Source organism: Amphiprion ocellaris, chromosome 23 (genome assembly GCF_022539595.1).
Source record: "Amphiprion ocellaris isolate individual 3 ecotype Okinawa chromosome 23, ASM2253959v1, whole genome shotgun sequence".
NCBI classification, from domain to species: Eukaryota; Metazoa; Chordata; class Actinopteri; family Pomacentridae; genus Amphiprion; species Amphiprion ocellaris.
In genome coordinates this window covers 19,036,795-19,058,877 of record NC_072788.1, presented here as the reverse complement: position 1 = coordinate 19,058,877, position 22,083 = coordinate 19,036,795, and the positions used below count along the sequence as shown (strand labels likewise).

The window sequence follows — 22,083 nt, the reverse complement described above, 5'->3', positions numbered from 1 at the left end:
GAAACAAACTCGATCCAGCAAGAGCACACAGGCAGATGACAGCTCATTTCACACTACAGATTGTGACAGACACACTACAGCATGACAGTCAAGTTTAAGGCTCAATATTATGAAGTAGTATGTCCCAACTATATGCAAACTGTTGGGACATACTAATTCATCATCATGGGGCTTAGTCAGATGCACTTTGCAGTTGAAGCAAATTCTAAAAATGTGCAAAATTAAATACGAGGATTGACTTTGATACTCCTTGCATTCTTGGTCTTTGTCAAAAACTGGCACCAAAATTAGCCCTAAATCAAGTCAGCTCCAAGCAGTTGGGTCAAAGTTTTGGGTAGGTTGTGTTACTCGCAGCAGAGATGAGCAATGGTCTTTTTCAAAAAAGAATTCTGTCATGTGATCTCCAAGCCCAAATAATGGTGATACACATGACATTACCAGTAACTTATGTCACTTAATCTTTACCATGAGACCTAAAAAAGACAAGGCTTTGAGGCATTTACAGATTTATTTTATTTCAACCATTACTATGTGTTTGATGCTTGGAATATGGACACAGTAGGGCTAACTGTAAAGTCAATGTAAAAGAGACGTCAAACATGAAGAATGGTTAAAAAAAAAAAAAAAAAAAAAACTGGCCCTCGCATGGATCGCTTTATTGTGAAATTTTTACAGATGCAGCGTAGTGGTGCTAGTTCTGTGCTGAGCCAGCAGCCATGAATGTCTCCTGTTTCGGGGCCCGCTGGGAGCCGTCCACCAAGTTGATCAATACCTGGACTGTCTGGGCCAGTCGGCTCAGCCCCTCGTCCTCCATGATGAGCTGAGGAGAACACAAGGTGTCCTGGGAGAAGAAGGAAGGAGGTGTGAGTAGATACAAGTAAGAAACATCCAGCACATCTTTTTTTCTCTAAATAGTTCACCTTTCAAGTTAGATAATATTTATTAAACTTCTATATACGTTCAGCTTAAAAATCCCTGAAAACTTGATTCTCCCACAACATTAAATATTCCCTACTGACTTAACAGCATCAAAGCTAAAGCTGAAGATAAATATCCATAGTTATTATTTATTCATCGTTTAACTGTCAAAAACTCACTAATCGGCTCCATCAGGACTGTGTGGTGGTGGTTTGACTACATTTGACTGACAGTGCTGGCAACACAAGCAACGTTCTCCACTTTAAAACACGAATAAATGGGAAAATCTCTGTAGAAAAGTTACATTTGTTGTAACAGAAAAGCTGATGTTCATGCTGAAGCCCATAAGAAGTCGACTGCGAAAAGAAGGAATTAGAATCAGAATCGGCATCAGCTTTAATGGCCAAGTATGTACACAACATACAAAGAATTTGGTTTCGGCTGTTGTTGTCACCCTAGGAATAAGGAGAGAGAATAATAAAAATAAAAAAACTATAGAAAGAAGAAGAGGAAAAAAATAGTAGTAATAAAAATAAATATAACACAATATATACAAATATTTACAAAGCTAGAAAGGAATGAATAAACATAATATATTTATAGGCAGAAAATAAATAATACTAAGGCTAAAGAACATAAAGAAAAAAAAATCAATCAATAAATAAAAAAGCAGGATCATCCAGCCTTGGTTGAATTTTTCAACTCTACACTTTTTCCATTACACATGCAAAGCTAGATTAACCACACCTAAAACAAATTTGTACCAACAGCAGGAGAGTGACTTGCACTGCACAGATGTCACTATGGCCTCACTTGACAATTACAAGATCAGGGTGTTAGTGGGAAGCAAATATAGCCCTTCCCCTGCAGTTGTTCTTTCTTTGTCCTCAGTTGCTCCAACCAGATGAGTATAGGCGCATGGAAGCAGGCCAAAATAGTTATGAGCCACCAGATGTAGATTTCGGGTTTAAGTCTGTGATTTCCTCTGCGTATTTCACACAGCTCTCTCCTCTCTCTTTTAGTATCTGTAAGTTACAGCATTTGAAATTCCCTTTACTATGGGAAACAGCAACCTCCGATTTGGATCAAGCAGTAAGGCATTCTTGCTTGTTTTTTTCCCCAGTGAGTTAGCTATTTTAATGGCAGAGCTCAACTCCCTGTGTTCAGATGTTTTGCCTAAACAATCCCTGGTCACCCTTTTGCAGCAGCACTGTAGTTGCATCCTGGGCTTAGCACCAAGTTGATTGTGATTGTTTTGAAGAAATACAAACAAGCCAGAGTGTTTTTTTCCATTGATAGTAGAATGATAATAAAGTACAGCTAGACCCTTCTCCAGCACTGACACAGCACTTGGGTCTGGACTGGACCTGGCTATGAGACACTATGCTGATGATTTAAATTTTCTTGCCTTATGATTGGCTGAAGTGTCCTCTCATGGGTCAGATTTTCCTACTCCTCAAATCAAAGCCACAAGCAGGTGCAGAAGTGTAGTTTCCTTTCAGATTACTTGAATAATAGTATTCTAAGGGTTAGTGTTGAATATTTTGACTAACGAGCCCACAAGAATACTGCTTTTCCTAGCTTTAAATGATATCACTTACTACATTTTACTACATTAACTATAAACCCCCAGATCTATGATGTAGAAATAATTTGGGCAATATATAAAAAATATTCTGATACATTCCACAAACATTTAAACTGTACACACTTTTACAATCAAGTCCACATCCCATGTACTGTGGTAAGTCAGTTTCCAGGACTCTGTTGTTTATCATCACAGGGAATTATCATGACTGGTGATGAAGAAGTTACAGTCTGTGAAACGCACCAGAAGTGCTCTTAATGTGTGGATGCAGAGGGCACCAGGGAGTTAAAGAGTTAACACATTTATAAGAGAGGCTCAGCGGCATTCTTTAGCAAAGCATGCCATTTCAATCTCATATACAACAGATACCAGAAGCATCCACGCACCCTGTCAAATGTTAGTGTTTATTGCCTCCAGGCTAGAAATGAAAACCCATTAAATCAGACTTACTGCCACTTTCCTTTGGAACAAGCATCCAAGTGGATCGAAATAAAAACACACATGCTCACTTAAGTTGGAAAGCAAAAAACCTGTGATGTTTAATGAACTAGCCAAGTCTCTGATCTGACTTCTAATGAAGTATCTCTTTCATTTGAAACGTGTTCATGAATTCTGCAAGTCTGTATCTTGGTTAGTGATTCAAATGACTATAGTTCAATGTGAACATGGTCAGCAAATTTTCTTCTGAACAGGTTAACATGGTGTTCACCTGCTGAAATGACCCCGATAATAATGCAATACAAAATACACCGTCATATATTTCTAGTGAAATTCAACCTGCTGAAACAAATTCTCTCAGATGAAATCGGACAAAAGTCTGTATTACAATTAAATATTCTGTGATTGAACTGCAAAATAGATTTTAGGTGTCCTCATCCACTAAATGTGTCCTGGTAAATGTTCCCAGTCTTGCATGTTTATTCACCATGTGAAACTAGCAGACTGTCTTCAGATTCTTTAGCTTCTCTGTGTTCTCCTAATATCTGATCTGAAAGTACAGTAGCATTTGTAGCATCACAACTAGTTTGGAGCCAGAGCTGCTCCAATAGGCAGCGTCCACATGTGTGTTGTGGAAACCTTTCACATTGCAAAGACACTGAAGGTGGACTTCCAGTGATGTAGGAAATGTCTTGTATTCAGAAGTTAAACTTTGCAAAAGAAAAAATATTTCATAGATTCTGGGTTTTTCAATGAGCATGTAGGAGATTCCATTTTCAGAATTTCTAACCAGGTAATTTTTTTTTTTTTTTAAATGAAAACATCACTTAAGACACAACTTAGAATTCAGAGTGTTTTATGCATCTTTGACCTTAATGTTGTCACCTGAATGCCACCTCTCGGTGCTGATCGCTCACCGTCATCATTATATTATTATAACCATTATATACCCTGTCTATTAACAAACAGACGTTTTGCATTAGGTGTGATTTAAACATCAGCATGATGATGTTATGTCAGTAAGTCCAGCTGGGGCTGATGGGAATGAGTTCCACAGGTTTTTGGTCACAAATGATAGGATTTGACCTCATGGACTAATGAATACCAGAGTCACCACAATGCAGTCTCTGAAAGACATTGGAGTCTATAAAGAAAATAAATAAAGTGGCGACTCTAACACTAAAGGGGGAAAATCTTAGGACAGCACATATAAACCAAAAGTCATCACTGATTTTCAGGAATTCTATTATGCTGTTGTAATTTAGAAGTGGTTATTAACTGGTTCTTAATTAACTGTTAATGTCATTAATTATGATCTGAGTAGACTTAACAAGTGCAGTTTATATTTGATTATAGTGACCACTAATCAGAGGTTTACTTTTTATCTTTGGATGGAGTTGAATTGATCTGTGGGGAAGCTCAGTCTGACAGCCTTATAACTGTTTACAGATCAGCGTCGAGAGACACCTCCAGGAAAACAAGGTACTAAAGATATGAGCGGGAGCCCACAGAGGTTAATCTAACCCAGTGCTGTTACTGTATCTTACCCTATCCTGTAAGTTTCAAACAAATCTGAATAGATTTGAAGTCACTCCTCTAGGACTTGAGTGCTGCAGTGATTCTTGCTATTTTCATTTTACAGACTCAAACAGGCCTCTGGATTGTCCTCAGTGGCCTCTGAAACCAAAGAGGCATTCAGCCATAAAAGGCAACATTTCCTGGTATGTTTCTAAGAAATGATTCCATCTACAGTATATAATCAGTGCTGCGACTTTGTCCTGATTATTTGATTAACTGGTCATCCTGAAACTCTATAAACACAATGTACATGCACTGATGTGTGTGAGCAGGAGGCAGACTGCTGTTCCACAGCACAGTGTATTGAGCTGCTACTCATCAGCGGCGTGGTACAAACCTAAAGGCTGATTTCTGCCGCCTCGCTGACCTTGAATCAGCACGCTGACCTTGAATCAGCACACTTACCTGCTCCGACACGGGCCAGCTGGAATTTATGATGGTAAACCTGCTGCTTGGAGAGTGCACAGGAAGCTTTGTAGGAGGTTAAAGCAGGGCAGGAGAGTATTCACATCAGGCTATCTGCACACCCTCTCACACATCCACCTCACTTCATCAAGTCTGAATGTATAGTGGAACTGACTTTAAGACCGAATCAGTGTGAGAGAACCAAGTTTGTTAGATCAGTGAGCTGCTGAATGTTAATATGACTGGTGTTATTGTGTATTTCTCTTATTGTGAAAAGTTCCCACAGGGAGATCAAAGCCATATGGATTAGTCCATCTCTCAGTACTGATCAGCATCTGCAGCCTCTGTCAGCTCCAGGTCGTGGCCCTGCTGGGGCTTAGGAGGAACCAAAACATACTGTTTGAAAAAACTTTAGATGAAGTGCAAGTCCTATTTTCTTCAGAGTGATGCACTGAGGTTCTCAGTGACTGTGGCAGTTTCTCCTTTTGAATTTGATGCGCTAAACTCAGAATATCTTATGAAGGTACTGAGTTAAAGAAAAAATATATGTGTAGAACTGAGATTTCTGTCGCCCAAAGGACACAGCACTGCAAAAAAGAGTCAGTTTGGGTTCAAAATGTGCAGCTCCTATTGTCGGAAAACTTCTCTCACATGAGAAGCTTCAATATTCACAGTGTGTTGGCAGGAAATCACTCAACTGTGATTCCTTTTTACTTGACAAACAGTCAATATGGAATTGAAACATACAGTCTTTACTAAAGCAATAAAAAGATATTTTAAAGAGAGTGTGTTTTCCATATTGGCTACAGAGGGCAAACGTAAGCTCAGAATGAGGCCGCAAAGGTTTCGATAGAAGTGTTTTTCATTTTTAAGTATCCTCACTGAATGAGACATGAGTCTTTGATACACAGAACTTGTCAGTGGAATACATTCATAGTTGGATATGTTCTGAACATGGGATCTAACAAATATAGAATATATGAAAAATACAAAATATCAACAGTCACCTTTAAAATTTCTCTTTAAATGATGATGAAATGAGAAATTTTCAATAATCAAAAAATTCCTTCATTCCAGTATATTGTGGTGGCAGCAGATACCCTGAGCACATTTAAAGTTCTTGTTTAAATAAGCAAAAGCACAACAGCAGGCAAGCAAACAAACACAGAGTCGCGGTTGTATTTTTAATCATTTCTTTCCTGCAGGAAGAAAAGAAAATACATATAGATTTATATAAACTCAAAAAACATTCTTAATAATACAAGAGTATTATATAAATATAAAATACAGCAGTATTCTGTTCCACTAACATAGTTATGAATATAGCTTGTTCTACGTCAGTGAATGAATTACTGTGTGTTGCTTATCCAGTTTCACTTATAAAATATACATTTGGATTGAAACAGTATAAAGTTCATCTTAACAGCAGGCTAATAAAAAGTTGTCAAACACGGGGAGGGAGTGGGCATTCGAACCTTTGGACAACAGCACAGATGTGGACATGAAACTGAGGATGGACAAAAGAACCAGTGTGCTAAAAACCTTGTTACATCAGTCATTAAATCTATATTGCAATTTTAACAGAATGGCTATTGTCATTTGATCTCCAATAGTGGTCAATATTAAATGAATAAAACTGATTTTAGGAAATAATCATGAATATAATGTATACAATATATACATGAGCCAATCATTTATGTAAATAATTTAAGGTACTTTATCGATTCAGCTCATTGCTCTCAAATGTTATTTCATTGTTCGCATTTTCATATTAACAATTACTGTTGCAATTACAATTAAATAACAGTTGACATTAGGCTACAGAAGCAGCACGATTCAGAATTATTGTCTGTAGCTTCAGCTAACTCGCTACACCTGTTAGTACCTGTTGAGCTTGTGTAAAGGCTGGGGACATCTACAAATACAAACGGCACTGTCACGAAAAGTGACACTGCATAAATTCCATCATCATGGGTCACATTTAAAAATTAACTCCAATTAAATTATGAAATTGGAACTAGAGCTGCACAATACTAGGATGTTGGTAATGGGATATTTTGTTTTTCTTATAATACTTTTCACCAGATGACTTGAGTTTATTTGGACTATTTGGAATTAACTGGTTATTCTAGAATTGCTGGGGTGATTCTGTGGGAGAGAACATCTGCATAGAAAATAAAAAATAACTTTAAAAAAAGCTATTTGGAACCTTTGTCATATGGTGTAACATTGGTAAAGACACCAGAAATTGTGTTTAGTCAACAAAATCAGATTATTTTTTTCACTTTATTTGAAAGAGTGTATCTAAGAACACTTAAATCAGAGTAAGTTATGTTCTATCAGACAGTCTTTTCCTGTAGATAAGTCATGGAAAATGTGAACCATGCTGCTTTAATTTTTCTATCAAGTGGCAAAAGTTGTAGCATGATGTCTCCGAGTTCATTTTTCTTCCTGCAATGCATAAATTGTAATATTGTTGCTGAAACATGTTGTAGCCCTAATTAGAATTATATAGCATTTCATAGCAATGAGTTTAGCTTTGATAAAGACAAATTATTGGTCATTTATATATTGCACACAATCTATTCATATAATTTACTAATATGGTTATTTGCCCATTTAACACTGAACAATTTGGGGTTCAATATGTTCAGAGGGTCAGTCCTGTTCAATATACTGAGCAGAGTATGACCAATGTGTTTGTTAATATGAAGAACTCTTAATTAGTTCATGCTGTTGAGTTGGAGTGCAGTTTTAGTATTGAGAAAGTTAACATTCTGTTCAGAAATGCTGAATGTTCTGGATTTTCAGGACTTTAGCAGCCTGAATCCCCCAAATCTCACTACTGATATTAGCTTTCAAGCCCCACATCAGTCAAATAAGCATGGTAATGAGAATTTAATCTGTGTTTAGTTGCAGTTATTGACCTTCTATGAGCAGTAAGCCAGACACAGCATGTGGTAGAAACAGCAGAGGCCGTCAGATGCGTAGCCTCAAGGGAAACGGATATTCACCAATCCAATAAAGGAGGAAACTTTTAAACTGTCAATGTTATTTTCACTTGGAATAATTGAATATTGATTACATTTAATTTACCCGTGTGTGTGATTTAAGGCACTCACACTGATTTCACAAAGATTTATGAGGCTCTAAAACTATTGGCTAAGAGGTTTAACTAAATTAGTGACGCCTCTGCTGTTTCATCACAGAATCAAAAACAACCAAAGACAGAACAGAGTTCAGAACAGAGTTCAAAATAAATTTTAAAAAAAGCAATAATTTAATAAGCTGTTTACATTTATACAAACATGAAGTCAGCCGATCAGACAGACCAGAGACAGCAAAAAAAACTTTACACACACAACCTCCTGCAGGGGTTTGTACCGTCTTAAGGGCAGATGCAGCGACATCGCCCCCTGCTGTTTCCCAGGCAACACAGCATTCAGAAAACAAGTGGTCAGTTCAGTAACAGACCTGTTTCAATTGTCTATCACTCTTGACAGCATCATTTAACATCCAGGCTCCAAATTTAATGAACTTGCATCTGTCTCAGGCTAAAATAAAAATCACATTCCACATTCACAGCTCTGTCTCAGGAAATTTCAGCAGCTTCTGTCTTTCAGACAACTGCTTTAGGCACAAACAATGTCAGTGGTTGAGTCCAAATCTTTTAAAGAACCACAGTCTCTGTCTAAAGAATCCATCCAGCTAGAACCTGTTTCCAGGATAGCTAGTTTGCAATTTGAAAAGACTCAGTCAGCAGTAACAGTCCGACTGAAGTTGGACTGTTACTGTTGGCCTTTATTTGCTCTTCCACAGAGTTTTGTTCAGAACCGGCCTCATCGAGTCTCTATTCATTCACAGATCTCAGTCTTTACCATGGAGAAGACAATATTATCAACCAGCAGAACTAATGGTTCCCTTTAAATTCTAATTTCTGCAACATGCTTAAAAATTGTTCAATTCTGGTCTGTTTGTAGGCATTTCACATCCAAGTATTTTATTTTGTCAGTGTAAATGTAATTACTATGAGACAGAACTGAGCCTCAAAGCTGCACTGATCAATACTTTAATATTTCTGCTGACTGTGTATAAAGTGAAAGGTGCTGCTGGCAGTGACGGCTCATCACCCAACTGTGGCTGTCAGCTCTACAGAGTTTGTTGCACCTTAGCTCATTGTTTAGGTTTTACAGCTCTTTAATGCTTTGCTCACACTCAGCACTCATCAGTCGTGCTTGCTTCAGCAGCAGGCGGCTGTTTGCAGTGAAAACGCTCTGATGAATCCACTGTACACCACTTGCTCATCATCAAACAGCAGACAGTCTGGAACTAGCTGGTGAAACTTGAGGTGCCACAGGAACTTGCTGAAGAACTCTGTTCCCCTGCTTGTGTTTCAAGTGGAAGAACCACCATCTAAAATAGGTTCCAGTTTTGAGCTGTTTTCTGCTGCAGGAACTTGCAGACTGTTTTAGGGTGGCACGAACTTTTTGCGGCCCTGACAAGCTGCTATTTAGGTCTCCATGCTGATTGGTTAAATTAAAAGAGGACACATGAGCACCATTTTTCCTGCCCAATAATGCCTTGCCTAGCATTCTGCTCTCAATCATCACCATCAACAATAAAACCTGCAACTGCAGGTTTTCTTACTTGAGGTTCTTGGCTGCATGGATCACAAAACATCTAAAGACAGATGGACCAACAAACTCCAGGCTTTGTTGTCCAGTTTTACAGAGAACAATATTCAGAGGTGATCTGAGTCTGTCCTGGTTTTGATACATAAGTGGACTAATTCATGTATTCTCCCTGGGACCATGGCCCTACTATGGAAACACAAATCACAATGATCTGGAGGAACTTTAACCACTTAAAAAGTTCCTGTACATTAGCAAATAAAGTGAAACACTCCAGAGCTAAAAGGGCTTAAAGACTTAGTTTCACAGTTTCAAATGAATGAGAATGCTCTGTGTCTGCATGCTGTGTAATTAAGTGTCCGCAACATCTTCAGAAAATCAACTATAGTATATGATGGAGATTCAACAGAGAATGTGGTTCCTTTGTTCCATCCACTCACATCTCAGCCAGTGAGAGACTTTCTGACACCAAGCAGCTCTGACTCAGACAAAAACTTCTATCTTCTCCAAACATGAGTGAAGGCTAAACTAGGCAAAGGCATTTAATCTGCTCGCATACAGTATATTTCCATTGGTGAAGTGCTCTCTGCTGAATTATCTCTATGTCAGACTTCCAACCAGTGCAGCAAGTCTTAATATATCAGCTCTACAGTCAGTACCGAGCGCACACACCTAACTCACTATTTAAATGACAGCTGTAGGAGCAGCTGTGTGTGTCAAGCTGTGACATTTCTGTGTGTTCAGATTGTGTATAGAGCAGATAAACGTGCAGTATGTATATTTTGTGTGCTGACGCTTTAGGTAAGCAGGTAGCAGTAGAGGACGTAGAGCAGCGCCATGGCTGCACAGTAGAAGAACAGGAAGTCTGTGGACAGCAGCGAAGAGGACGATGAAGACGTAGGTGAGGAGTGGCGAGGCGAGCTTTCCTCCACCATCTCCCCCCTCTCCATGGCCAGCAGGGCCGTTACACAGCGCAGCACAGCGGGCAGCTTATACAGAAGCACATCAGAGGACACACACACTTCAGTCTGGACAGGGAAGACACACACACAGGAAGAAAATACAAGTAGTTATATTGTTAAAACTTAGACATAAGAAAAGGACAAAACCACAAAGTGCAGAATGGCATGAAGCAGAGTCAGGCTTGGACTAATATTGTCTTTTGATGAAAATGTGATCCATTTCAGTATGAAGCTGCGTTATCAGTCCAGTCCTGACAAGGCAAACAGCAACACAACTCAAGCTGACAGCAAAGTTCTGCATCAATACATTTAATTTTTTGTTTGAAAGTATACAAACTCATCTATGAGCTGTACAAAAAAAGACAGGAAAGAGAGAATCACAGTAAGAAATAGTCTTTACCTCAGGGACTCCCAGCTTGCGACAAGCTGCAGTGAAATTCTCCACGTTTAATCGACACTTTGCCAAGCTCAGTTTTGGCTGAAAACAAAAAATTACATGTCAACATTAAGGTAAATACATTGGGATTAGGAGACTGAACTTTGAGGCCTTGTCCACAAAGGGTAGCTGGCCTTTCAGTCTCAATATCTTCTATTTATTATTTCATCATATGAAGCCTCCATGTCCTCTGATCTGCTACTGTTTATCTGCTGTTGATGCAAAATGTACATCACTACTTATTCTTTCGTTAACACAAAAACTTTATTTATTTGTGCTTGTCATTATTTAAATACCACTTGAATTAAATGTATAACTCTCCCAAAAATATTGTCTGATATGGGATAATCCAAAACATAAGCAACAAGACATAATCTGCAGTTTTTTGTGCTGACTGTTGTCAAGTAGGGAAAGTGATGGCTCATTTGAAGACTGCCAGACTCACCACTGCAGGGGAGGGAATGTGGATGATTGACACGGAGCGGGGTCTAATGTGATTGACCAGCTGGCAGAGGACAGTGCCATTGGACAGAGCTTCACCCAGATCCTCTGGCAGACTGATCTTCAGCCGAGACTCCAGAGTCTGAGGAAGTACAGACAGTGTGTTGTGTCAGATGTTTGATCCTGTCAGCATGAAAAAGCTTCTTACGCTGTATTTATACCCACTGAAACCCAGGATTATCATAGTAATGATGCTTGGCATACTTGTGTGGAAATACGGCAGAAATATTTTGATGCATCTGTAACAACAGAATATGTATATGTATATGTATATGTGTTGTCTATTTTGAACCTGAGGGCTTGAAAAGGACAGTGGAATATGTGCAAAGAACTCCCACACAGTGAACATTCATTTAACTATACATTTCACTCACACAGCTTTAATAATCAGCTAACAGCTTTCAATAAATGTACTGACAGTGAGAGGAACTTTAGAATGAGATCTAAGAGTAAACTTGTTTTGATCAAAAAATTACATCAGAGCCACTCAAGGTTAGTTCATTATTCACATAAACCACACACTTATTCTATAATAAATACATGAAACTACATCATATGGTGGGACTGAAAACACTGCAATATTTTGAAGGTGTGTGTGGTTCACCTTGCGTAACTCTGTGATGTCTGGTCTCTCCTCTTTGGGTGAACGCAGCGTCGTGCGAGACTCACTTCTGCCAGACTCACCAAGACTGAAGACAGCTGACAAAAGCACAATCAACTGTGTTTAACTTGGCCAAAACAGTGAATAGAAGTTTAAACTGTGTACACTGTGTTATCCGTGTACCTGTGGGTTTGACGTTGGTGCGGGAGGAGGTGCGAAACAGGAAACTGTTGGGCTTCTGGGCCTGACCAGGAGGAGGGGACGTCTTTTGGGAGGATGGGACATCTGATGCAAATATTCAGGTCAAAATTACAAATGTGTTCGAACAGATACACTGCCTCAGCACCATGGAGTTTATGTGGCAAAACAAGACAGGAGAGGCTGTCAAAATTATACACAGCAAACAAACCTTGGGTTTAAGTGTAGGTACTGCACCACTTTGTACTGTCACATTTAAGAAAGAACATTTTCTAGTATGTATAAGTCTCACAATGCCAGACTTATCTCTATAGCACAGGAAAATGGTCTGACTGTACCTTATTATTCTGCTATAGGGGGAAAAAATGCTCTGGCTTGTTTGTATTTCTCTAAAGCCATCACAACCATCTTGGACGATGCTAAGCAGAGCACAGCGACAGTGCCTGTAAAACACAGTGTCAGGGGAATTGTTTTGGTGGAACACTTGCAAATCGGAAGGCGAGCTCTGTCATTAAAATGGACAATTCACCAAAAGAACCAACAAGGCCTGCTTTATTACATAATACAAATCCTCACTGAAACTTGCTACACATATTTTTTATTTATTTATTTTAAGGTTGTTCTTTTTAGCCATTTGTTGGCTTTATTAGACAGGTTAGTAGAGAACCAGACAGGAGGGTAGAAGTAGAGAGAAGAATGCACCTGCAGTAAAGGGCCGTGAGCTGGAATTGAACCCGGGCCGGTGCATCGGGGACTATAACCCCTGTTTATGGGGCTATCAAACACCCCCACAATTTAATTAATTGTTCCTTGTATGTATAAATCGGCAGGGGTGGATTTGTAGTAGGATTGCAATCGTGTGATCGTCAGTAAGCAGCTGAGGAAGAGCTCACTTCATGCCATGCCGCTATCGCAACGGGAAATCCTTAACAAAGTAATAATAGAAATCCATTACACTCAATTTAATAGTTGTGACTGGAGCTTTCAGGTTTGAATATGCCAGAGGTATAGAATATGTTCAGAGTATATTGAAAGCTCTAAAAAACTAACCTTGAATAATACACAATTTTTCCTATGCTGTCTCCAAAGTCAAGGTAGAATTGTGTGGTAAACAGGGTTTTCTTAACATGAATAGCCAGAAAAGATTAAAATAGTCAAGAACTCTTCCTGAATAAAATCTACAATAACATGAACCAAAGAAGATGTTAAAAAAGACATACTGAGATGTGGAATCTGAAACTTTAGTTACTATTCGTGGATACCGTGGTAATGTTTCCTGTGCTTGATTTGCTGTGCTCGGCTTAGACACAATTCATTGGTACTTAAAAAGCACTGAGGTTTGATATCCAGCACTAATAGTAAAAGAGTGATAGAAAATTTACCATTAGACGCCACTCTGTTTCATGTTTTCTGGAGTTACTTTTTCTGTATGAGGACACCTCAAAATATATTGCTCACTCTTCCAAAGGAAAACTAAAGGGCTGAGCTAAATCATCATCGTTTATGTTGAGGATGTTTTTACAGGCAGTTGAACCAAATGTATTATTTTCACTAGTAAGCTGACTGGTAAAGTGAATTTTCCAACAGTTTGACAATCACGCCACCTAAGTAATGTTTGCAGAGACAGCAAAGTAGGCAGTTTGATCCTGTCTTCTGACAATTGCTGTGTGCATTCTGTTTGTGCAACTCACTGTGTTGAGACTAAAAAAGAACTGTAAGATAAAAGGTGCAGGAAGAGATCAGGGACACAGTAGAATGCAGAAGGTGGGAGGCTATGACAGCAGGTGTAGAACTGGTTGAAACACTTACAAACTAGTTCCTCTGAAGTATACTTCAGAGGAACTAGTCTTTAAAGTGCTGTTCCCATGGTTTCCTGCAGTTTATTGTACATAGGCTCTGATTCAGAATTAGACAAACTATATTTGAGTCATCTCCATGTACAAACATAACCACCTGCCTATGTGAATTGTGGCTATAACATCTGCAGATAAATCATATTGAAACTGTGTACACATGACTACTAAATATGCTAAGCTACATTCACATAAACCTGTCTTTCTCTAGTAAAACCTAGTTGTGGATCATGTGTGTTGTACCTGTTCTGCTGCTGGAGCGCTGCAGAAGGACTGAAGGGGTCGCTGTGCTCATTTGGTCAGCACTCTAAGAAAAATAAGACAGTCCTTATTTACACAAGTAGAAAGACACAATCCAGGTGTACATCTCTGTGTTCTCCTCAGCTCTGTCCACTGAAGGCATGAAGAAGGATACTCACCGCACATCGGTGCCGCAAGCCGGAGTGAGAGTTGCTGTTCTCTGGTGATGCACCACTAGGGGGAGACGAACACCAAAGTTCAGCCATTGCAAAAAAAAAAAAAAAAAAAAAACATTTTCCACACCCTCTTCCCTCCAATTCTACTTTGAGAAGGGCTGAGGAAATACAAAAAGAGAGCAGAACTTAAACAGATGTGTCTGCTGTTGCTCTCCGTGTGTTTATCTGTTCTAAAGGCCCTACTTACCATGAGCTACTTCCCGTCTGTAGTGCAGAGGCCACATGACTTCCTGTTTTGGTGGATGACTTCAACAAACTGCAAATTTACAAGTTTTGACATGGACAGTGTATAATTAGATATGAGCGAGACAGAAGGGAGTAGCCTCTGACAGAGAGCTGGTCCTTACTGGATGAGAGGAGCAGAAGTTGCCAGACACATGACAACTGACAAAAGCTCGCACGCACAGAGTAATATTCATGCTGGTAATGTCATGTGATGTCTGCTTTCAGTCCATTCTTTCATCAAATGAGTCCCTCTCTGTTAGCTGTAAACTACAGTGGATGGAACCTTCAGTCTGTCTTTCAAAGTAAACTACTCGAGCACGGCTGAAACTTGTCGTGTCTCATCATGCCTTTAGAATATTTACATATTCAATGAGAATCTGCTTACCTCGCCTTCTCCCTCTGCTGCTGAAGCCGCTCCCTCTCCTGCCAGATGAACAGTGTGCCAGGCCTCCTCCGCTCCTCCAGGGTGGGGCTAGAGGGTGACAGAGGAGACGAGGAGGCGGACGACGGGGGGCCCACCTCAACGTGGAGGCTGGATCTACGAAATGAAGAGAAAAGAGAGATAACTGAGTTGAAGCAAATAAGACTCACACCTCACAGCCTTTCTCATCAGGTGGAGTTTGCTCTGTATTATGTCGCACATTATGTACTCATCTTAAAGAGACAAGTGCAGTGGCTGACGACGAGGCTAAAAGCTCGGAAAAAGCTGCAGCTGTAAATGGATTCAGTGAGGTTTCTTTGTCAAACTATTTACAAGGTCAAGAGTGGTTTTACAATTACTGCCAGCTCTGCTGTTGGTATTTGAGATAAGTATGCTGTGATAGAAATTTTCTGAACTTGTTGGACCCTCTGGGGCAGTGGTTCTCAACATCTTCTGTCTGATATACATCCACAGCCCTGCAAGATGAACAAGATGATGTAACCCTTCAACAACACCATCTCTCATGTTCAAAATGTTTACCCACTGCTTCTATGGTTTTTAACCTTTTGTCCACTACTATTAGGTAACTCGTTCAACTTTGTCCATAACTTTTAGTTAATAATGTCAAACATTTATTCACTTAGCTGTCATTTCAGTGTTAGTTTGCTACTTCAAGCAATCTCAAGCATTTACTCACTTTCAGTCTTTTCACCATTACTTTTGCATCCATTTTCACAATTTAGCCAACACCCATCTATTTCAAATGAGACATGGACTTTTTTTTACCTTTACCAAGTGCTGTCAGCTGCTGATTTATTAATTTTAGATAACTGTTCAGACTATTCACATACTCTCAACTGCAAAACCTAGTGACCAGAACCATTAAATTAGTAGTGAAGTAGTATGTGACTGTTTACATTAAAATTATATAGGTGGGGTATGATGACATTTTGTTGAAGAGTAACTTAACATCAGACTAAAACAATGCGTGCTTTGCCTGTGATCACAGACAGCATCCCTGAACCACTGTGCCAGATACAAAAAATACATTTTAGAAATGTTCATTTCTAAGCCTAATGTATGATTACTAATGTATCATAAAAGTTCTTACAGTGTATGAAAAAAGCCTTTTTACAAGGGTTTCATGACATTAACACAACTTGGCTGTAACGAACTGAATGAATATTATTGTTTTAGTAGGTCACACAGTCACTGGACACAAAGCCTAAAGAATTTAAAGTCTGTCAATCTATTTTTCTTTGTGGCAGTATAACTGTCAATCTCAACAGGCAGTGAAACAGGCTCTCAAATAATCCATTCAATTCAAGTTTTGTGCAAGTCAAGTTAAGTTTCCAATAGTCAAGGGTGTTAAATAGCTAAAAATGCCCAAGAACACAAAGGCAGTGTTTCAGGTTGGAAGGTTAAAATAAAACCACATGGAAAACACAACTACTGAGAGCCCATCTATTAAAATGTGAAATGTAAACGTCTGTTAAGAAACTGTGTTGAATTTGCATTTTGAGTTTCTGTATTCTATTTTTAGAGGTCCCAAAGGAAGCACTGAAGGCCAAGATCTGGAACATCCGTTTGTTCAAGCAACAACAGTGCTCAACCCTTCCTCAGTCGGACGGAGCACACTGGCAGTCCAGTCACCAAATTCAAATCATGGATTGTAGATGAGGCTTAATGAGGGCCTGGGCACTCAATGAATGTAAGTAATGTGGTCTAAGTACAGCTAATAAAACACAAAGATTTAGAACAATAAATCATTCAGCTTGCTACACCAGTGAGAACAATGACTGTGTGTCACATATTCATATGTAGCCAATGGGGCTGCTGGGACGCTGAACCTCAACAATGTAGTTATCTTGGTTATGGAACAACAAGGCAGAATAATGAAAGCTGCCTGCCGGGTTTCAGCACAAACGGGTGTGGAACGTAGCTGCTGCTGACATTAAAATACAATCAAGTGTAATACAAGTATTACACCGTCTTACAAAATCTTAACATGAGAAATTTTGACCCAGTTGACAAGTGAGAGGGGTCTGTATATGCATAGAATGTGTAATAAAAATGCAATAATTCTTAGAGTTGTTTCATTCGTCAAGACAGACAGAGTCAGTGAGTCTGCACTGTTAACTTTCCGAGATAACAGAGCCCAAAAGCATACAGGTTTGAGGCCCAGTGAGTGACTAACTGTAAGTAATGGGAACTTCAGTTTATTGACTTTTCCCAGCTCTTCAAATACGCAGTAAGTGACCTTGTAAAACACAGAAGGAAAAGACAGAAAAAGTGATCAAGCTTTGACTGTGTCACTTGGAGCGACGGAGTACACAGTCTTCATTCAGTCAAACACACTGCTCAATTAGTTTTTCTCAATTGATAAGACACTAAATTCCATTCACTGCACACAGCCACCAACTGACTGCACACATTTCTCAAAAACAGGACTCTGCTGTCAAAACCTTGAACACTATTCATGGTTTGCACAGTTTCCAAAACCCTTGTACTCTTTTTGCAAAAGACTGAACACGTTTGTTGCTCATTTGAACACATTTTTTACTCATAGCACACATTTTTCAAAAAGTGAACACTAGGAAGCAGAATTGGGACACTGTTCCAACACTGCTGTCACAATGAAGACACGACAGGTCAAAACTGAAAACACTGTTGCCAATGAAGTGCACACTATAAAACCTGCTGGGAAGCAGAATTAGCTGTTCAGAATGCAATCTGTTGTTAAGGTCAGCAGATGGTAAGGATGGTACATAAAGTAAATGGTTTCAGATTTATTGTGGTTTACTTTACATGGTATGTAAATGTTGTTTGTCACTTCAGTGACATGTCTATACTGTAACAATACAAGCAGTCAGAAATGTTCTAAGAATACTGTAAAAAATCTAATGCATAATTCTGGTTCACAAGTGCTAGTAAAATTACAGAAAGTGTACATAACTGACTTTTTCTCTGTTTTGTATGTGTTTGTTCCAGAGAGTTTTTCAGTTGGATTCTGATGATACACATAAATACATCTGGGACAATGTTAGTTTTCATAGAGGACTATTGATTTGGGAATGTTTCAATATGAACCCTCAAGTTATTGTGGTTTTTCTGCCGCCATATTCTCCCTTTCTGAATCCTATAGAAGAAGAATTCTCTGCATGGAGGTGGAAGGTATATGAGCAGCAGCCATACTTTGGGAAAAGCTCTTGCATTCAATGGTCTTGGCATGTGGTGATGTTTCTGTTGATGCATGTCAGGGCTGGATCAGACACACTAGGTCTTTCTTTCCACGTTGCCTGGCCAGAGAAAACATAGCTTGTGATGTTGATGAGGTCCTGTGGCCTGACCAGGCTGAAAAAATTGATGTAGACGTGGTGTAAATATTTGCACACTGTACTATGTACAATACAGTTCTATATTTTTTGTCTAACATTATTTATATTTTGTAATGTAGTCAGGCACTGCAGCGGCCCCCTCTGATTTATTTATAGGATGTATTTGTGTTTAAGTTGTCATTTTTGAGCACTGTATCCTTTTTTTACACTTCATGTGAAAACAGTGAGAGAAGTGTTTTGTATTTAGCAGTGCAGTGTCCTACTTTTGCTTTGTGTGTCTTAATTTTGAAAACAAAGTTCAGATTTTCACAATAAAGTGCGCTTTTGACATAAGTGTGCAGTGCTTTGTGAATTGTGTTCAAATAAAAAAATAGTGTGCAGTGTGTTGGGAAATGTGTGCTATTTTTTCAGGAACAGTGTCTTATCAATACAGAAAAACTATAAAATGGAAGACTGTCACAGAACCAGCTGAAGAATTAAAGGTGATATATAAATGCATTTCCGATATGCTTGTAAACTTTGGCACAAATCCTGTAAACAAATGAGATCTTGGTGGAGGTCAGTGCTAGAGTCCACTGCCAATAGTGATATGGAAAACTGAGACCCAATTTCTTATAAACCTCTTTGCTTCCCATCCCTCCTTCAAGCTGATTAACAAACTGGCAGCGATGGCTTTCAGTCACCTTTTACTTCTTCCACCATCTGCTGTAACTAGAAACTCTCCAATCCATGTCCACTTGCTCTCAAGGATTTGTGGTCTCTTCCACTTTCAGGCTCAAAAAGTAATTCCTAGAATTAAAATTTTTGGTTTATGTTTTACACTACATTACTCTTTAGGACTTTTACCTGTTTTGCATGTGAATCAATACTCCTCTATTGAGTCTGATGGTTCTATTTTGCAACTTAAATCGATATTCTTGTTCTGCGCTTGCATCCAGTATTGTATAGTGTTGTGTTATAAACCTGAATTCCTGTGTTGTAGTTTGTCCTGCTAATAATTAGCAGTGCTGTGCAAAGCTTTTACAGTATGTTTTACATAACTTACCGGCACGTTGTTGAGTCCTGGGTTTGGGACTGTGAAGATCCCTCCTTGTGCTCCTGAAAATAAAGGACACACTCAGTAACTTTCCTGATCATAGACATGACATGACATGTTAAACAAGATGCTAAATCAGTGTGTAGATGACTGGTACCAGAGAAGGTGCTGTGAGAGCAGGTGTAGATGGATCCATCCTGATCTCCTCCTCCTCTTCTTCTGTCACACTGCTGTCAATGAAGTCCACCTGCTCAGCCTCTCCATTGACTGCAAACAGAGTACAACAGGCTATGTGTTTCAGAAACTTTTTCTTGCTGGAAATGTGGGCAGGATCAATATTTTACTTTGGCCTCAGCAACACAGCTGAAAAATGCATCATGATAAAATAACATGAAATTTTAGATGATATCAGTAAGTATTGATTATTTTTAAATACCTATTTTAAAAAGGTTTAATTTGAATTTAACCACAATAGCCTACTCATCAATGTACACATATAATTTTAATGTTAAAACAGCATGAAAAACACACAAATAAAACAATTACCAACGTAATAAAGTATAAATAATGGAATCACCCCACATTGATTACACACACATTACAACACAGTAATAACTTGGAGGCATATGGAAGCCAGCCAGGGTGAAGCTAGCGTACTGAGGATTATATAGCTAGTCTGGTACTCCATATTGGCCTCTATGCACCCCAACTTTAAAACTGTCAGCACTCAGAGCAGGTTGTATTCCTGCAGCCTGTTCTGATGCTGAGAAGCATCATTTGTAATTTGTGGGTGGTGGAGGACACATGCCCATGGCTGTTAAGGCCAGGGGCAGTGTGACGGTGGGTGAAAAAGTTCAGTTATCACAGGATATTATTGGTTGTTATCAGTCAAGAATGGAGCACGCTTGGAGTTTAACTATTGAAAACATTCTATGGATCTATCTTCTTATTGCTATTGATCAAGGGTCTATCGCCTGTACATACCACGATCGTTTTATTGTAGAGGTCAACCTTCATTGTCTTTTTGCTTGTTTCATATACTTCACATTATCCAAACACTGACTTACTGCACGTGTCTTTCCTCACCTTTGTTAGCTTCCAAAGGAGATCTATTCTCCTCTTCCAGGTTCCTCTGGTCTCTGCTGACCTCAGCCATGCGGAGGGAACGCTCTGAGAAGTCATCTGCTGACTGAACACATGACACAGTCACTGGATCATTGACCTGTACTCAATAGTTAACACTATAGACCCGTGGATATAGAGGAGGTTAATCTACATTTGTATTTGCTGCTTATTATTCTTCTTTTCACATTAATAAAGTACTGTTGATGTCTGTTCGAGCCACATGTAATGAAGTCAGTCAGGTCACACACTCAAGGCAACTGTACAAATGACTGCATGTCCAGTAGTTCTACCTCATTCCCAGACCATCTTTTGCTGCCGCTGTCCACACTGTTGAAGCCAGAGTCCAGCCCTCCAAACTGACCTGTGAACAGCTCCTGGTCTGACAGGCTACAGGGAAACCATGTAGAGCACCAATTAGGATCAGTTAACACATACACAATAAACACATGCCTGGGTTGTTGGCAAACTGCTAAATGTCTACAGTCTAACAGTCTAAAGGGTGATAACTCATGTTTTTTTTCTCCACTCCAATGCTGCATCACATCAAACTCAGGCTATTCTGTCACACATTCCCCCTGGTCTTTGTCCTTGGTCCTAGAGTGTCTGTTGCAAGGAAATGGCTCACTAGGCAGCTAATAGGGTCCATTTTAGTTTATAAATATTTGATAAGCCCTGCTTCCATTTAGTTATGTTACCCTTTCACTGTCATCAATGATTTTTCCATTTATCCCCTCAAATTATGTTCATATTATTTTTAATTTGGTATGACTGGGAGTGCATGTCGTGGTCAAGAAAAATATTAATTTCCTTAACTCTATTCTTCTCTAATAACAAGCTGCAGTAGCTGCCACATCAGTATTTCAGTCCTCCTGTCACTTAAATATGACACTACTGTACAACATTTTGTTCACTCTGAAAAACAGCACAAAAAAGAGCTTCAATTTTCTTTTGATTTCACTGTCTTTCCATACAACCTGCCCACTCTGTGTTCCTGATGATGACATTAGGTAATTATGAGTGCCTCTAAGGAATGTTCTTCTCCCTACTGTCACATTTAATGAATAATTCACTATTGTATAACAAGCATTTCATCAGAGCATGGGCTCAATGTCATGTCTGTGTGTGAAGTACACAACTGAAGTTGGGATGTTGCTAGCCTAGCTTAGTATAAAGCTTTGAAGCAGGGAGGACACAGTTAGTCTAGCTTTGTCCAAAGCTGGGACTTACATGCTGAACCGATGTCATAAATTTACACATCTGCCCAGAATGTTTGTGCAGTAGCTCCAGCTATAAGCATGTATTGCCAAACATGTATTGGTGAGCACAGCTTTAGGTTTGCATCCCTGTACATGC

At 39.1% G+C, this 22,083-nt stretch overlaps 1 protein-coding gene across 2 annotated transcripts in view; it reads right to left on the bottom strand.

The window, feature by feature from the left end:
- Window positions 1-495: 495 nt before the first annotated feature.
- lrch4 (leucine-rich repeats and calponin homology (CH) domain containing 4) overlaps window positions 496-22,083 on the bottom strand; it is a 65,238-nt gene continuing 43,650 nt past the window's right edge. Inside the window, exons 6-18 of one of the 2 annotated variants that reach the window (XM_023279002.3) lie at window positions 21,021-21,117; window positions 20,692-20,794; window positions 19,763-19,872; window positions 19,615-19,667; window positions 15,196-15,348; window positions 14,773-14,841; window positions 14,529-14,583; window positions 14,353-14,416; window positions 12,242-12,343; window positions 12,062-12,156; window positions 11,402-11,539; window positions 10,921-10,998; window positions 496-841 (exon numbers count right to left, since the gene is read on the bottom strand). In XM_023279002.3, the coding sequence (XP_023134770.1) occupies window positions 692-841; window positions 10,921-10,998; window positions 11,402-11,539; window positions 12,062-12,156; window positions 12,242-12,343; window positions 14,353-14,416; window positions 14,529-14,583; window positions 14,773-14,841; window positions 15,196-15,348; window positions 19,615-19,667; window positions 19,763-19,872; window positions 20,692-20,794; window positions 21,021-21,117 (1,267 nt within the window). In that variant the 3' untranslated portion in view covers window positions 496-691. Of the gene's footprint in view, window positions 842-6,097; window positions 10,587-10,920; window positions 10,999-11,401; window positions 11,540-12,061; window positions 12,157-12,241; window positions 12,344-14,352; window positions 14,417-14,528; window positions 14,584-14,772; window positions 14,842-15,195; window positions 15,349-19,614; window positions 19,668-19,762; window positions 19,873-20,691; window positions 20,795-21,020; window positions 21,118-22,083 lie in introns of those variants that run through there. The other variant, XM_023279000.3, reaches the window with a different exon arrangement.